Source organism: Phyllobates terribilis, unplaced genomic scaffold (assembly GCF_046119375.1).
Source record: "Phyllobates terribilis strain yellow unplaced genomic scaffold, ASM4611937v1 Scaffold_11__3_contigs__length_659146591, whole genome shotgun sequence".
Classification (NCBI taxonomy): domain Eukaryota; kingdom Metazoa; phylum Chordata; class Amphibia; order Anura; family Dendrobatidae; genus Phyllobates; species Phyllobates terribilis.
Window position 1 is genome coordinate 534,017,997 of NW_027362771.1, and position 18,885 is coordinate 534,036,881.

The following is an 18,885-nucleotide window of genomic DNA, read 5'->3' on the forward strand; positions in this document are numbered from 1 at the left end:
AATAGCTGCACAGAAGAAACAACTCCATATTAATGCCTATGGATTTAGAAAGGGAGGTCATAAGAACTCCTGTAGGTGTAAAGTGTGGGTGCACCAGTATGTTTGTCCTTATAATGTATATTATTATGACTAGCTCATCAGTAATTGCATTTCTTGTAAAAGTGTAATCTTCTTCACAGAAAATTACCCAAGAGATGGATTTATGTTACGGGAAGATGGGCAGCTTGTTCCGCAGCGGTTCCCGCCAGACACTCTTCTCTAGCCAGCTGATCCGTTATGCTGATCTGTACGCGGCCTCCTTCCTCAACCTGCTGTACTATTCCTTCAGCTACGTGTTCCGAGCTCTTCCTGTACTGGTTTGTATCTGGTTATGTGACTTTGTAAATCCGATATTCATGTCACATAGTCATCACCTAGAAATAGGAAAAGATTCAACGTGTGGGAATTTTGTGCTTGCATGACGCGGACTCGGAAAGGCACACAATTCACGCACAGATAGCAGGCACTGAAATAAGAAAAAATAAAATAAAAAACATAGCACAAGATATACTTTTTTTAACATGGTGGCCAATATATGATATATATCTACACTACTCTACACGGTTACACACTGTCACTCAATGGAGGTATACGTGGGAGAATATTCACAAAGTAAAGCTCTGACCTAATACTCTAATATGATGTTCACGGATCCTCATGGCGTCCTCCTACCCATTGACCCTCTCATTCCCTCTCACAATGGTCACCTAAGGGAATTTTGCAGAATTTTCCAACAAATATTTTATCGTATTGACTAGCGGGTCAAGTCTTTGACATAAATTGACATAGATCAGATTTCCACTTTGCTGTTACAAAAAATGCTGAGGATTTTCCACCTGCAAATCCAGAAAGGATGGATGCAGTGTATCCATCCTATGTGCTCACGCCCTAATTTATCTAGTGCCGATGGTCACACATGATGAGAAGCTCAGCCAGACAACACCAATCCTCTTGTCTCATGGGTGAGAGAATGATTCCTGTCTTTATCAAGCAATTTTTGCCTAAATTATGGCATAAAGCCTTATGACCCAAACTTGACAGCCTCATACATGCCAAGGAGGCTATCGGGGTCAGGTAAGGAGACTTGCAGCCAGTCCGTGCATCATGTTTCATATACGGACTATGTTTCACTGACATCTGAATTAAGCTTAAAACTGCTTGAAATGTCGCAAAATTCTTGCCAAAGTTGAAGTTGGCAAAATGGCAGTTGTGCCCAAGAATCAACCCACTAGAATCGATTTCTCCTCACCAGGTGCTCACGAGGTGGAGAATCTGAGATATAATCAAGAGAGCAGAAGGGGGCGCTATAACAAGTATATACAATAATATCTACACACTGGAGCATTAAAAAAAAACAACGCCTATGCCACTATGTAAAATCAGTAACAGGAAGCCTGAGCTGTTCCCACCATGCCATGCTTTTTGGTATGAGCTAGTTTGTGAGGCGAAAGAACGCTCACCGGCAGGCTAGGTGTCCAAACCCTGAGGGTTTTTCTGGGAGACCAGCTACCTACGTATTGCCCCTCAGCGGTCATATTAATATTTTTTTTGTGTTTCTTGAACTAAATAGTGGATGGTAACAAATGATGGGCATCAGCGGGGTAACCCATGTAATAAAATATCCTAATGAAACATATCTTGGAGGTCATTTTCATATTTTGCATGTATCAGCAATGCAACCTTTAATAAAGCAAAGTGAGAATAGGAAATGTAATCTTATTTAGCAATTAGAGTTGAGAAAAAAGATTCACACCACCCTGGTCCAACGTCCAGTCCTGTCCTCCGTCATGACAGATGTTGTGTGGATAATATTAAGTGCAAGAGATGCCCAAGATTGCAGGAGAAAAAGTGAAGACTGCCTTGGTCTGGCTAATTTGGAGGACTGGAGAGGACACTGGACAGGGCAGTAGTAATAGGTATTTATGTTATTTAATACCTCCCCTGTGACAACTTTTCATATATTATTACTTCCAGATGCCACATGAATCCACAATGGACTATGTAAGTGTGGATGGAGCAGATGCCAGCAAGGTTCTTGGTCAACATCTGAAATATATCAAAAGGGAACATGTAAGTACAGGATGTGTGTGACCTCTGATGTGGAAAAAGCTAAGAAAATATTCAGCCAGGTGGCTACCTGAGCCTAAAGAATAATAAAATGGACTCCTAGTTATGAGTCCACTGTATTCATGGTGGCTGCAGTGCATTTGCATCTATACATGGTGGTGTCGGTCTGTGACTAAAGGGATTTGAAGGTCAAACGTATACCCATGTTTGGCTTTGCCTGGTGCTAAAAAACGTATAATGTAATTATTTTTTGGATGGATGTTGGGTTTCCATAAAGATATTGGTATTGTACGTGGGCCATGACTTTGGTGGAAAATGTGCCAAATTTTGGAGCATTTTCATGGAAATTGGGTAGATATAGTTTTCATTAATTTCTATGTCTAGCAGCTCACTCAAAAAATTGGAGGTGACTTCATGAAGAGTCAGGCGGCTTTGCTAGAAAGGAGCTTAAAATGTCTCAATCTGCAAAATGTGCCAAAATTAATGTGCAAAAATTGATGTGCCAATATGAAGGTGCAAAAATTAAGGTACCAAAATTAAGGTGCAAAAATTAATGTGCCAGAATTAAGGTGCAAAAAAAGGCACAAAGTGAGCCAACCAACAGCGGGAAAACATTTCTAAAGCTGTGGCTACACGATGACTTTGACGGCATCATAGATAGTGCGGAAAAAGATCACTGTATGCCGCTGCTAATCGCTGCATAATGCAAATAAATGGGGTCGCATTGTGACCCATAAGGTGCAAGCAAGTCACAAAATATCCAACTGGTTCTCTTTATAACTTGCTTGTCATGATGTGATACATTGTGAATTGCAATGTGACCCCATAACGTTGCAATGTAGCAGTGGTGTACAGTAATCTTTGGCAGCGCGACCGATGTTGGTGCAAAAGTCGCCGTGCACCAAATTTATCATCCAGCATGAACCAATGTGAACTGGCACAACTGTGTAATCTAAAGAGGGACCACGATTAGTAAATCTGCCCCAATGTTGTGGGTAATAGTAACCTGCCACCATTTTTGTTGTCCTAATTCAGGTTCAAGACGATTGGCTGCAGCTGGTGAACACCGCCAGGTTAAGTCTTCACGACTCGCCGGCATTAAAGCCTGAAACGGAGAGAAATCCCCCCAGTGTCATGCTGTACTAGTACTGAGCAGCCATCGGAGGGACAAGCACATATTGTGGGATTAGATCAGACACTCGCTGTACAACTGATGGCAGAAGGCGGCTGGAGGGGCAATAATCACATACCGCGCTTAGAAAAATGATGGGAGTTGTAGTTGTTACAGGGATGAACTCAGTTTACACAACACAGTTTTACATTATATATAATGCCTGGTCTACATGGAGCCCCGGATAAATGGGCAGATTTGTTTGTTGCACTGAAATAATTGCCTTTCATGAAAAAAAGAAAATCACAACAAATTACAAGTTTCTTCTGTCAAAACCTTCCATTTTTCAATTTTTATTTCCTTCAGAATCGGGATGATGGTCATTACAGGGAATGTCACCTAGCTATTCTGAACTCCGAAAATGTTATTATGTAGTACTACAAACCTATAGATTATCATTCTGGGTCATATTGATAAACGTATGATTTTTGAGAATCCCACTAATCACGAGAAAGAGGATCCCAAAATCTCCTGTGTGAATGGATCAGTAGTGAGCATGTGCGACCACTGCTGCATCTGTTTCCAGGATGGTGGCCGCACATGCTCATCAACATGTGACATTTTTTTCCCCTGTCCTTAGGATCAACGCGGGGTATCAGTATCAGGATCATAGTTGGTAGCCTACATTTATCATGTGTCCGGTGTTAATAAGGTGACCCCTCTAATGTGCATGACAATGAAAGAGCGGAGATCTAGAGTTTTCACCTGTGGACCATGTTGTTACGCTTAGGACAGCTGAAGACAGTCAGCTTTTGGTGGAAATGATTCAGAAGATTTGTTAAAGTGGTTGTTCCCTTTTAGAAAATATTGGTCCCTGGGTGGTATAAAAAAAGCAAACACCAGCACTGAGTCTCAGGCACTGCTCCCAGTGTCTGGTATTGGCTGTGGCACAGACTTCATGTTGAAAGAACTGCAGCCAATCAGTGAGCTCTGTTTGCCGCTGAGCTCCATTATTGCCTGCAGTGATGTCGACGTGACATCAGCGCCACACGCAATACCAGAAACCGGAAGCAGCCGCGGAGACTCAGTGCTTGACCAAGGGAGGGTGAGTGAAACACAGTTTATTTTTTAACAACGTTTACCGGGGGAACAAGATTTCCCGAAAGGGGACATCCCCTTTAATGCTAAATTTAAAAAAAATCTTTAAAAAATTTCAGTTGATAGAAGAAGAAATTCCTCTACTCATTGGTTTGAAAGTGACTGATTTTTGGATGCTCCTCAGAATTAAAACAAGATGATTCCAGAATCCTCATTCATGTGGAAAGAGCTGATCAGTCACAGCTTGTCTGTTACATGCCGCGCTGGACACCTGCAGAGTTTACATTGTTCATTTACAGTATTTTTTTCCTATTTTTTGTATGTTGTTTAGTATATCACATAGGACAGGATGCAGACGGCTCGTGGACATAACATGTCAGGAAATTTAGTCTACTCATTTGCTTGAAACCAGTTCCAGTATTTAGTGAAGAGCACAGATGAGGAAATCTGTTGTCTGTATCGCAAACCCCAATACCAGGTTCACGCGTGCCGACTGTGGCCATTAAACGAAACATGCGAGCTAGTCTGTGTCTGTTAATGACCATTTTATAATGGCCGTAGACAATTCTATGTGCAAAGAACGATTGTTAATATGATCGTTCTGTGTGTATAAATAATCAGGTTATCGGCAGCACATCACCTGCTTACATAGGATGATGTGCTGCCGAGAACGGTAATTTGTAAACAAGCTTAAAAACCATTGCACATGACAAATGAGCGTCTTGCTTGTTCGTTGGGTGTTTGCTTATGTAAATTAGCCTCTTTGTCTATATCTATATAGTTAGAGGATTGCTGCTCACAATAATTCCCAAGAAAATGGGATGAAAGCACCATTCCAGCGCTTCATTTATTTATTTTTAATCCCCCCCCAGAGTGAAAGTTCCTTGCCTCTGGCATCATACTTATCAGCTGTCGTCTTCTGCTCTTCCCAGTGCCGCGCCACCATCCTGTGACCGCAACATCTCACTGACCAGAAGTCACAGCTAAGTCACCTACTCATGTCTATGAGATCCTCGTTCCGGATCTCATAGACTTACATTGAAAAGTGACGTCTGGCTCATCCAGCAAACACTGGAGCCATCAGGCAAAGTCACAACCTGCAGAAGACGACCGGAGAGGCACTGAGAACAGAAGAAAACGGCAACCAGTAAGTACAGTTAGGTCCATATATATTTGGACAGAGACAACATTTTTCTAATTTTGGTTCTAGACATTACCACAATGAATTTTAAACAAAACAATTCAGATGCAGTTGAAGTTCAGACTTTCAGCTTTCATTTGAGGGTATCCACATTAAAATTGGATGAAGGGTTTAGGAGTTTCAGCTCCTTAACATGTGCCACCCTGTTTTTAAAGGGGCCAAAAGTAATTGGACAGATTAAATAATTGTAAATAAAATGTTCATTTCTAGTACTTGGTTGAAAACCCTTTGTTGGCAATGACTGCCTGAAGTCTTGAACTCATGGACATCACCAGACGCTGTGTTTCCTCCTTTTTGATGCTCTGCCAGGCCTTCACTGCGGTGGTTTTCAGTTGCTGTTTGTTTGTGGGCCTTTCTGTCTGAAGTTTAGTCTTTAACAAGTGAAATGCATGCTCAATTGGGTTGAGATCAGGTGACTGACTTGGCCATTCAAGAATATTCCACTTCTTTGCTTTAATAAACTCCTGGGTTGCTTTGGCTTTATGTTTTGGGTCATTGTCCATCTGTAGTATGAAACGAAGACCAATCAGTTTGGCTGCATTTGGCTGGATCTGAGCACACAGTATGGCTCTGAATATATCAGAATTCATTCGGCTGCTTATGTCCTGTGTCACATCATCAATAAATACTAGTGACCCAGAGCCACTGGCAGCCATGCATGCCCAAGCCATCACACTGCCTCCGCCGTGTTTTACAGTGATGTGGTATGCTTTGGATCATGAGCTGTACCACGCCTTCGCCATACTTTTTTCTTTCCATCATTCTGGTAGAGGTTGATCTTGGTTTCATCTGTCCAAAGAATGTTCTTCCAGAACTATGCTGTTTTTTTTAGATGTTTTTTAGCAAAGTCCAGTCTAGCCTTTTTATTCTTGATGCTTATGAGTGGCTTGCACCGTGCAGTGAACCCTCTGTATTTACTTTCATGCAGTCTTCTCTTTATGGTAGATTTGGATATTGATACGCCTACCTCCTGGAGAGTGTTGTTCACTTGGTTGGCTGTTGTGAAGGGGTTTCTCTTCACCATGGAGATTATTCTGCGATCATCCACCACTGTTGTCTTCCGTGGGCGCCCAGGTCTTTTTGCATTGATGAGTTCACCAGTGCTTTCTTTCTTTCTCAGGAGGTACCAAACTGTAGATTTTTGCCACTCCTAATATTGTAGCAATTTCTCGGATGGGTTTTTTCTGTTTTTGCAGCTTAAGGATGGCTTGTTTCACCTGCATGGAGAGCTCCTTTGACTGCCTGTTTACTTCACAGGAAAACCTTCCAAATGCAAGCACCACACCCCAAATCAACTCCAAGCCTTTTATCTGCTTAATTGAGAATGACATAACGAAGGGATTGCCCACACCTGTCCATGAAATAGCCTTGGAGTCAATTGTCCAATTACTTTTGGTCCCTTTAAAAACAGGGTGTCACATGTTAAGGAGCTGAAACTCCTAAACCCTTCATCCAATTTTAATGTGGATACCCTCAAATGAAAGCTGAAAGTCTGAACTTCAACTGCATCTGAATTGTTTTGTTTAAAATTCATTGTGGTAATGTCTAGAACCAAAATTAGAAAAATGTTGTCTCTGTCCAAATATATATGGACCTAACTGTATATAACTAGGGGCAGGGAACATGCAATAATGATACCACTCTGGCCTTGCAATAAAAAAAACTCTGGAGTGGTGCAGACTGAGGTGAGGAATGGCATTGTGTGACTGCTACAAGGGAGCCTGTGGTTCCAGGGTTTTTCAGCAGAAAATAGATCTACTGGGAGCACTCAACTATTTGTATATGGCTACATTCACACATCTGTTGTACATGTCTGTGTCCTGTGTTTCTTAGGCCAGCTTCACACGTCCGTGTAATACCAGTACTGGGAAAAATTGCACCGGTTTCATCAGTGTTTAGGATCAGGGTGCCATCACTGGGCCATTTAGGTGCCATCCGGTTGCCATCTGTTTTTTTCAGGTATGGCTTAAGAAAAATCAATTCCAAAGCTTCTTCTATACTTTGCAATGTAAAACATGCACAGCAGATGGATGGCACTCTGATGGCACACTGTGTGCTGTAGGTGTTTTACACGGACCCATAGACTTGTATTGGTCCTTGTCATCTGTGTTGCCGGTAAAAAACGGACATGTGAACGGGCCCATAAGTTATAATGCGTATGTGCCGCATCCATGAAAAAAATGGACATCACATCGGAAACACAGACATGTGAAGGAGGCCTTAAACGTATGTGTCCTATTCTCATCCATCTTGCAGATCAGACTCTAAAATGGGAAACATCAGTGTTCCCTTCGTGCTTTATCTGTTTTTTTTGGCTACACTGTGGCCTTACACTGATTCACTGAAAAGGGTCTATGGATAAATAAAAAGTCAGAAAGTTATCGCCTTCAGTTTTTAAAAATGGATGAGGGAAAAAAGCTGAATGCAACACAGATGAAGTAAAACCGATCCGCTTTACACGGATGTAAGAATGGACACAGTTGTATGGATGCGGCATAAGGCCCATAGAGTTGTATGGAGGGGCAGTGCACGCTCCGATGTTCCTCCATACCGGTATCTCACTGCACACGTGCCGAACGGACAGCAGTACATGGCCAAGAAAAGCCGAGCTGCCGAAATAAAATAAACTGATTGCACAAACTCCCAGCAATGGGGGTGAACTCCAGGGAACTGGTCACACTGTACTTGTAGTCCAATCTGTGGACATCATGGTATAGAGGAGAAGCTGAGCAGAATGATATATAGGATTGTGGGAAAAGATTCAGTAGAACTTGTATTTTATTCATTGAGTGGGCGGTTCTACTAGAGTCCAGTGGGCGGTCCTACTAGTGAGTCCAGTGGGCGGTCCTACTAGAGAGTCCAGTGGGCGGCCCTACTAATGATTGACAGCTGTCTCCACCTGCACAGTTATACAGAGAACAGATCAGATACCATTTTCAACATGTCAGGTTCCCTTTATACCACTGCTTAGCTACACTATGTTATGCAGGACATGTCTATTTTCTATACATCTTTATTGCATTTCTAGGGTTTGTTTTGTTTAGAAATGTACAAATTATATTCCTAGATGAACCTAAAGTTGAATTTAATACATTTTTCCACAAAGGAGTTTAAATGCATGTAATACTTATTGTAGTAGGGTCTGAGAATAAAAAATTCCAAGTCTGTGACATCTTTCATTTTGCATTACTATATCCCCCCATTAAGTACACAAAATATCCCGTAGATTGTACACCCACCCACCCACTTAGGAGCCATCAACTCTCTCCTGACATATCTGCTCTAGTAAATATGTGTACACCCCAGGGTCAAGATCAAAGGCCCAAGCCCCGAGGGATGGACCCCCCCCCACAACACTTAAAGGGAACCGGTCACTTCCAGAAACTCTATTAATGCCACGGCCCCACTATCAGTATTCGGTGAGTATTTTTTCTCAGGAGTGGGTGATAAATGCAGAATTGATGACTTGTTTCTATTACAACCCCTAGAAAAAATTATGGAATCAACGGGCTCGGATGATGTTCATTCAGTTGTTTAACCCCTTTACAACCCAAGGTGGTTTGCACGTTAATGACCGGGCTAATTTTTACAATTCTGACCACTGTCACTTTATGAGGTGATTACTCTGGAACGCTTCAACGGATTCCCCTGATACTGAGATTGTTTTTTCGTGACATATTGTACTTCATGATTGTGGTAAAATTTCTTCGATATCACTTGCGTTTATTTGTGAAAAAAACGGAAATTTGGCGAAAATGTTGAAAATTTTGGAATTTTCAAAATTTGAATTTTTATGCCCTTAAATCAGAGAGATATATCACACAAAATAGTTAATGAATAACATTTCCCACATGTCTACTTTACATCAGCACAATTTTGGAACAAATTTATTTTTTTTATTAGGGAGCTATAAGGGTTAAAAGTTGACCAGCGATTTCTCATTTTTACAACAAAATTTACAAAACCATTTTTTTTAGGGACCACATCACATTTGAAGTCACTTTGAGGGGTCTATATGGCATAAAATACCCAAAAGTGACACCATTCTAAAAACTGCACCCCTCAAGGTGCTCAAACCCACATTCAAGAACTTTATTAACCCTTCAGGTGCTTCACACCAATTAATTGAACGTGAAAGGAAAAAATGAACATTTAACTTTTTTTCACTAACATTTTATTTTAGAACCCAATATTTTTATTTTCACAAGGGTATCAGGAGAAATTGGTCCCCAAAAGTTGTTGTGCAATTTCTACTGAGTACGCCGATATCTCATATGTGGGGGAAAGCCATTGTTTGAGCGCACAGCAGGGCTCGGAAGGGAAGGAGCGCCAATTGACGTTTTCAATGTAAAACTCGCTGGAATTCACAGCGGACCCCATGTCGCGTTTGGAGAGCTCCTGATGTGCCTAAACAGTGGAAACCCCCCACAAGTGACCCCATTTTGGAAACTAGACCCCTTAAGGAACTTATTTAGATGTGTGGTGAGCACTTTGAACCCCCAAGTGTTTTGCAAAGGTTTATGACGTAGAGCCGTGAAAAAAAAACATTTTTTTTCCACAAAAACGATCTTTTAGCCGCAATATTTTTATTTTCACGAGGGTACTAGGAGAAATTGGACACCAAAAGTTGTTGTGCAATTTCGCCTGAGTACGCAGATACCCCATGTGTTGGAGAAAACTACTGTTTGGGCGCATGTCAGGGCTCGGAAGGAAAGGAGTGACGCTTTTGAATGCAGACTTTGATGGAATGGTCTGCGGGCGTCATGTCACATTCTCAGAGCCCCTGATGTGTCTAAACAGTGGAAATGCCCAACAAGTGCCCCCTTTTTGGAAGTGGTAGCTGATTTTTGAATTTTATAATGTAGTGTCATACGTCAGTTGTGTAGGACAACCTGACGAACACTACACAACTGACGTATGACAACCTGACGAACACTACGTCAGCTGTGTAGTGTTAGTCAGGTTGTCATACGTCAGAAATTAATTTAATAGTCCATGGAAGTATGGTACCTTTTGAAGCAGTCTTTCATACACAGGCCAGGTTTGTCAGGGCAGGTGTCACATTGATAAATGGTGTCCTTGAATATTCCCCTTTTATAACACACTCGGCACCACTTTTGTGACTTACCTTTTTTCCGCTGTGAGGGATCTCCCCTGGGAAATGCTGGCCTGGTACAATTCGAGGTCCTTCAGTTCCAGAAGTATTGGGGCCTGCTCAGTCACTGCTGCCAAATATCAGGGCCTTGATAACTGTCTCCTGGAAGTGAAGATACGACGTAGAAGTCTGGCCTGCACATTGTGACAGAAGGAGAGCGTTGTGCATTGCCATCTGTACAATGTGCACGGCCAGCTTCTTATACCATACCTTGGCCTTTCTCAAAGCATTGTACGGCTGGAGGACTTGATCAGAGAGATCAACTCCCCCCATGTACTTGTTGTACCCCACTACACAGTCTGGTTTGACGACCTGTGTAGTGGAACCTTGTACAGTGCTGAGGGTGCTGCCATCACCATGTATGGTGGTCAAGAAAAGGACATCCCTCTTGTCCTTGTACTTGACAATCAGCAGGTGGTCGCTACATTGGGCTCTGCTCTCACCCCTTCTGAGCAGCTGCCTAATTAGCATCTTTAGGAGGCCTCTCTGATTTTTGCGGACAGTACCGCAGGCTGCGGTACGTCGCGCAGAGAGGGACTTGAAGAGCGGGATACTTGTATAAAAGTTATCCACGTAGAGGTGATAACCTTTATCCAGCAGTGGGTGCACCAAGTCCCACACAATTTTCCCACTCACTCCCAGAACAGGGGGGCATTCAGGGGGTTCAATCCGGGAGTCCTTCCCTTCATAAACTCTAAACTTGTGAGTGTACCCAGAGGTACTCTCACAAAGTTTATACAGCTTAATCCCATACCTTGCCCTCTTACTGGGCAGGTACTGCCGGAATCCAAGCCGCCCCTTAAAAGCGATTAAGGACTCATCCACACAGATGTCCCTTTGGGGCACGTACACTTCAGCAAACTTGTTGAAGTATTCGATGACCGGCCGAACTTTGAAAAAACGATCAAAGTTCGGGTCCTCGCGTGCAGGACACCTTGCATTATCTTGGTAATGCAAGAACTTGTGGATGGCCTGAAAGCGTCTCCGGATCATGACCATTCGGAACATTGGAGCGTTATACAAAACGTCAACACTCCAGTATTGCCGAACCTCTGGCTTCTTCAGGATCCCCATAAGAAGGACTAGGCCCCAAAACTTCATCATTTCTAATGCGTCTACAGGAGACCAGTTAGAAAATAATGAAGAGGGGTTCTGTTCCAAAAATTGATGAGCGTATAAATTAGTTTGGCCCACCATGAGGCTTACAAAATCCTCAGAGAAAAAGACTTTGAAAAAGTCTAGTTCTGTGAGGCCGGTGGTGTCAAACTTGATTCCTGATTCCGCCACGAAATCAGGAATCAGTGGCTCATAATTTTCGGGGGGCGAGGTCCATATGGGATCAGTAGTAGGGAGCGCTGGATCATCTTCTCTCCTGCGACGACTGAGGGGCGGTCCAGCAGCACCTGAGGAAGAAGAGGAGGAGGAGGAGGAAGAAGAGGAGGAGGAAGACGACGAGGAGGAGTCGGAAAAACAAAGAAATGTGGGATCCTCGCTGTCAGTGTCGGAGGCAAGAAAAGCGTATGCCTCCTCCGCTGAATAGCGAGTTTGGGATGAGCGGGACATTTTTTGTTATGTATGTGGTGCGTGTGTGTCAATACTTTATTCAGAGTGTGTGTGTGTCAGTACTTTATTTAGAGTGTGTGGAAAAAGGAAATACTGTATGTGGTGCAAACAGCGAGCACGAGTGTGGATTGGTGAACTATTTCACCGATCAACACTCGGCGGCTGCTGGATGTGCACACGGATGTGTGGGGAGTGGGAAGAGGAGAATTGGGGTGGATGAGGGGAGATCAGAGATGACTTACCAAAATCCTCTCTGTTCTTCTTTCAGGAGCAGGAGCCTGGCGCTGGTGACCTGGAGCCCGGCGCTGGTGACCGGGAGCCTGGAGCAGGAGACCGGGAGCCTGGAGCAGGAGACCGGGAGCCTGGAGCAGGAGACCGGGAGCCTGGAGCAGGAGACCGGGAGCCTGGAGCAGGAGACCGGGAGCCTGGAGCAGGAGACCGGGAGCCTGGAGCAGGAGACCGGGAGCCTGGAGCAGGAGACCGGGAGCCTGGAGCAGGAGACCGGGAGCCCGGAGCAGGAGACCGGGAGCCCGGAGCAGGAGACTGGGAGCCCGGAGCAGGAGACTGGGAGCCCGGAGCAGGAGATCAGAACCAAGAGAATTAACAGGGACACTGGGGTGAGGGGCATTGGGGTGGGAAGGAGGGTAAAAAAGAAAGGGGAGTGGGGAGAGGGGGATTGGGGTGGATGAGGGGAGATCAGAGATGGACTTACCAAAGGGTCAACAGGACTGGAACAGAAGACCCAGAGCAGGAGACCGGGAGCCCGACGTTGGAGACCGGGAGTCCAGAGCAGGAGACCGGTACTGGAGCTGGAGACCAGAACTGAGAGAATTAAAAGGGACACTGAAGTGAGGGGGATTGGGGTGGGAAGGGGGGTAAAAAGATGGGGGAGTGGGGAGAGGGGGATTGGGGTGGATGAGGGGAGATCAGAGATGGACTTACCAAGGGGTCAGCAGGATCAGCAGCAGGACCGGAACAGGAGACGGAGCCCGGAGCAGGAGCCCGGCGCTGGTGACCGGGAGCGCGGCGCTGGTGACCGGGAGCGCGGCGCTGGAGACCGGGAGCGCGGCGCTGGAGACCGGGAGCGCGGAGCTGGAGACCGGGAGCGCGGAGCTGGAGACCTCTGCAGGACGCAGAAAAAAAAAATGGTGGTAAGGGGGGGTAAAAAGAGGGGGGAGGGGGTATTGGGGTGGACGAGGGGAGAACAGACTTACCAAAGTCTTCTCTGCAGGATCAGCAGCAGGAGACCCAGGACGCTGGAGCAGAAGATCCAGGAGCAGCAGCAGCGACTGGAGCAGGTGAGTAGATGGTCTTGTGGTGTCACAGAATAATCTGTGGCACTACAAGGCCCAGCACAGACACATCAGATGTGACAGCTCTGTAGAAATCCTCACCAAGTGTGAGGGTCTGCAGGGCGATCACAGGGGGGTGACAGGTGGAGGTCACCACCCAGTCAGGTAATCTGATTGGAGCAATCATTGATGACATCGATTGCTTCAATCAGAGTACCTGAATACAAGTGACCGGGCGGTCACAGGGAGGTGTCACCTCTCTGTGACCCCCTGTGGTGCATGCTGTGCCCCAGCCATCTGATCGGTGACATTGATTGCACCGCCTGGTCACCTGTATTCAGGTACTCTGATTGGAGTGATCGATGTCATCATCGATCGCTCCAATCACAGCAGTCTGGGGGCTTGGATCACATTACAGGGGCTCATTGGCGGTGACAGGCATGTCACAAGGAGGTCACCGCCCCGTTTCCGGTCGCGGTCGCGCTACGATCGATGTGATCGGCGATCGCACCGATCATAGCAGTCTGGGGCCAGGGCTGGGGTGTCCTAGCAACAGCCTAGGATCGGTGCTCTTAGGAGCACCGATCCTAGGCTGCAGATCACTGTTTCCGGCAATCACATTGCCGGAAAGAGTGAGAAATGCTGTGATTGGCTGTTCAGATTTGAACAGCCAATCACAGCGATTGCTGGTGCGGGGGGGCGGCGACACCACCCGGGATGACGGCGCCATCTACCCAGAGGTACGATGGCGCCGGAAATTTAATGCGATCACCGCGACTTCGGTCGCGGTGCCGCATTAAAGATATGACGTACTAATACGGGTCAGGCTCTTAAGTCCCAGGGCACAGACGCGTATTAATACGTCATGGGCTTTAAAGGGGTTAATGTTGTTGAAAAAAAGCAGGTCACAGACATGGCACAAAACTAAAGTTATTTCAAATGGCAACTTTATGGCATTAAGAAACACTAAAAGAAATCAAGATAAAAAATGTGGTACTCAGTAAGGGTAATTTTTTCAGACCAAGAAGAGGGAAAAAAATTATGGAATCACTCAATTCTGAGGAAAAAATTATGGAATCATGAAAAACAAAAGAACACTCCAATACATCACTAGTATTTTGTTGCACCACCTCTGGCTTTAATAACAGCTTGCAGTCTCTGAGGCATGGACTTAATGAGTGACAAACAGTACTCTTCATCAATCTGGCTCCAACTTTCTCTGATTGCTGTTGCCAGATCAGCTTTGCAGGTTGGACCCTTGTCATGAACCATTTTTTTCAACTTCCACCAAAGATTTTCAATTGGATTGAGATCTGGACTATTTGCAGGCCATGACATTGACCTTATGTGTCTTCTTTCAAGGAATGTTTTCACAGTTTTTGCTCTATGGCAGGCTGCAATATCATCTTGAAAAATGATGTCATCATCCCCAAACATCCTTTCAATTGATGGGATAAGAAAACTGTCCAAAATATCAATGTAAACTTGGGCATTTATTGAACATGTAATGATTGCCAATGAAAGCCCTAAAGTTGCCATTTGAAATTACTTTAGTTTTGTACCATGTCATTGATTGTGATCTGTTTATTTTCAACAACATTAAATAACTGAATGAACATCCTCCGAGCCCAGTGATTTCATAATTTTTGCCAGGGGTTGTATACCATTGCTCTGATTGTTCCTCACCTGGTTTTGGCTCCCACTCCTGAGAAAAACTACTGATCGAATACTGACCAAATACTGATAGTGGGGCTGTGGCCTTACCGGCACATACAGGGGCAATCTGCAGGTAAATAGCATTAAAATCCTAATGGACTGGTTTACTGGAGCAGCGGCTACAGGGAGAAAAGAAGATTGAAGTTATATTCTCCCTGCAGCTGCTGGCTTCGAGTCATCAGGGTGGTGCAAGGCTCGGTACACAGTGATCGCACTGTAATTACGCCCCTGCACATTGAGAGGATGCTCCGCGTGTGTGCAGTACGTATGCAGAGAAGGCTGTCAATCAATACATCGGGAAGTGATTACAGCCGCTCTCACTGCACAATGGACGGTGACTGTTACAGCTCCCTGCACCACCCCGATGACTGGAAGCAAGCGGCTGCATGGAAGATATAACTTCATTTTCTGCCTGTAGCCGCTGCTCCAGTAATCCTTCCAGACTTGATTTAAATGCTATTTAGCTGTAGATTACCAATATATCTGCTGGTAAATAGTATTTTTTGGACGGAACGGATCTTGCCCCCTTAAGTTATAAGGTCCTGCAAAAAAAATATATAGATAAAGTTTATAGTCACCTGATCTGATCGACACCAAGTTCTGCCCTTAACTAAAGAGCAGGCCGGCATAAGCGGCCCATTGCAGTGATGTCATTACGCCACCTACACCTGGACGCTGACCTCCTATAGGCTACAGGCCCACAGCAGCCTGGGGCTACAGGACAGAGTAGTGGGGCAGGGAGCCCATTGCTCCCTGCTTTACCGTGGGATCTAACGGTTTTGACGTCATGCGGACGCTGATAAAGTTCAATGTGGGGGCTCGCCCAATATCTGGAGAACGCGGCAGGATATTTAGTGACGCGACTGATACACACCATTAAATTCTAAAGCATAGAATCAACATTTTCAGGAGGAATAACATAGGAGCCCCCAAAAATGCATTGAAAATATAGTATATACTGGTTAGTATTGGGCCTCCCTGGGATGTATATAGGACTACCGTATATTTATGGTGATACATTTCATAGTGCTATACATATGGCTAAACATTAGCCAACATCAGTGGCTTTGCCCATGGACATTAAGATTTCCCAGCGTGGTGCACACCGATTTAGGACTATAGAGCAAGTGCTGGGCTCATCACCTCTTCTGTGAGGAGCACTGAGAACCCTTAGTAAATATTAATGACTTCCAAAGATTTTTCTGATCCTGAAAACAGGGGGGGCTTAATAATCATAACTCACAGCCTGAACCTGGAGTCTTTGTATTGCTGAAGATGCCCCCCCCCCTCAAATGACTAACACCAATATCTAAAAAGGTTAGTCATTGGAGTGGGCACCGCGGGAGAACTGCTGAGCTCTGACTGAGCGGTGAGGATTAGCGGTTTGTGCACTGCAGATCCGAGGGGCACACTACAGGCCTAGGAGGTGACGTGACACATGCTGCGCTCAAAAATCCGCAGCATGTCCATTAATTTTGCAGACACGCAGCGTAATCGCCGCCATTGACTTGCATTGAAACGCATAATATCCGTGTCAGTACATTTGTACTCACGGATTATATGCGTTTCTATGTGCGGATGGTACCCAGGTCTGGAGGAGAGGAGACTCTCATCCAGACCTGGGTACCATATAAAGCTGTAAAAAAAAGAATTTAAAATAAAAAATAAAGTTTATACTCACCTACCGATGTCTTCCCGGTGTTTTGTCTGCTCCGTCCGGTCTCTTGCACTGCTCGCGCTGTTGTGAAGGACCTGCCATGACGTCACTGAGTCATGTGACCCATCGCATGGCTCAATGACGTCACCGCAGGTCCTTCACACCACCGCGAGCAGTGCAAGAGACCGGACGGAGCAGACAAAACACCTGGAGGACAACGGAAGGAGAGTATAAACTTTATTTTTTACCATTCTTATTCTTTTTTTTTAACTAACTTGGTCACACTACTATAAATCCATGCCGGTTGCATGGATTTATATAGTGTGAACAAGTTGTCAAGCACTTTCCAAGTGATGCTAAAATCGATTGTAAAAGCGCTTGATAACCCGCATGCAGAAATGCATGTGAAGAACGCTTCACAAACGCTTCTACCTGGCAGGAAAAACGCATGTAAAATCCGCATACGTTTTTCCTGCCAGGGAGAAGCGTAAAAAATATGCAGCATTTCTGCATCGTGTGCACATACCCTAAAGCTATGTTCACACACGTTGTGTTTTGCTGCGTATTTTGCAGCAGATTTTTATGCAAATTTTCAGCTGCGTCTAGCAGTACCAGCAAAGTCTATGAGAAACCAGAATTCTCTGATCACACATGTTGCGTATTTTGTGCCTTGCTTGCGTTTTTGGAAAACAGAGCATGTCACTTCTTTCAGCATTTTTTCACCCATAGAAAGTAATAGTGTGAAAGCAAATAGTGTCATACAAACTCAATGCATTGCCAGTGTCTAAACTATTCCTGAACAATTCACCTCCCCACTATGCCAAAACCAGAATGAGTTTTTTTTTTTTCTTCACAGAACTTTATGTACATGCCTAAATAGATACAGAAGGACAGTGAAAAAAACGCTGCAAAAACACATAAAAAAACCTGCATTTTTTGACACAGCTGTTTTCCTGCCAGAGAAAAGTTTTCAGCAGATTTAGCTGCAGAAAAAAAAAAAAAACACACAACGTGTGTGAACATAGCCTAAGAAAAAAGAAAAAACGGAGAGTCCATTATTTACTTATTTTTTCCCAAAAATCGCAGTTCAACTTTACTTTGGATTTTTAATTGAAAAAATTAATATGCAGGTACATTGCAATAAAAACTTGGTGAATTTCTTTTACAAACACCGGGTTGTAAACATTCCTAATACTTTCTATGGTTGCATTCCATGTCCAATTATAGTAAAGAATATGCAAGGTGCAAAGTGAGGCAATAGTTTACTTATAGGGTAACTATCATATATATATATATATATATATATATTATATATATATATATATATATATATATATATATATACACACACACACACACACACATACACTTTTTTTTTTTTAAAAAAAGGCGCACGTCAGAGCTGTTTTGAAGCTAAATCGGTCAAAACCCAGTTCTGAAGAGCGCAGTTCCTGCGGAAATGTACAGCGCTTCATATGTGCATTTAGTGCAGAACCCCTAGGATTGTTTTTCTTAATGATCGTTCCCCTTTTCAAGTTTTCCACCCCTTTTTCAAAAGTGGCCAGAAAGGAGTGGACGGTTGTAACCTAAAAGACGTGACCTCTCCGAACCCCCACTGCCGTAGCAACCACTCCGTTTATCCCCAGGACCAGAAACGAGGAGATCCTGTTCATACAGGTCATCAATTCTGGTCCCAACAAAGATGCAGAAATCGGGAAAGGTAAGGAACGCATTTTATTTTAACCCCCTTCCCACACTAGGACGTGAATATACGTCCTGGGCAGGGGTCCGCAAGTGTGGAGGATGCTCAGGATCCGAGCCCGTCTTCCACATGCTGTAGATGCCGGCTATGTTACACAATCGACATCTGTATCTAATAGTTGCAGCAAGAGCTAAGCTCTGGCTGTTAACCATTTGGATGCTGCTCGCAATTTCTAAAAGCAACATTTAAATAGAGTGGTTTTTTATGCACAACTTCCCATCAGC

At 44.3% G+C, this 18,885-nt stretch overlaps 1 protein-coding gene across 3 annotated transcripts in view; it reads left to right on the top strand.

Moving 5' to 3' along the window:
- The window catches only part of LOC141166784 (cytosolic purine 5'-nucleotidase-like), a 78,673-nt gene extending 73,164 nt beyond the window's left edge, over positions 1-5,509 (top strand). For 2 of the 3 annotated variants that reach the window (XM_073653811.1, XM_073653809.1), the window contains exons 16-18: positions 180-356; positions 2,014-2,109; positions 3,142-5,508. In XM_073653811.1, coding sequence (XP_073509912.1) covers positions 180-356; positions 2,014-2,109; positions 3,142-3,252 — 384 coding nt within the window. In that variant the 3' untranslated portion in view covers positions 3,253-5,508. Of the gene's footprint in view, positions 1-179; positions 357-2,013; positions 2,110-3,141 lie in introns of all 3 variants that reach the window. The other variant, XM_073653810.1, reaches the window with a different exon arrangement.
- Positions 5,510-18,885: the final 13,376 nt, after the last annotated feature.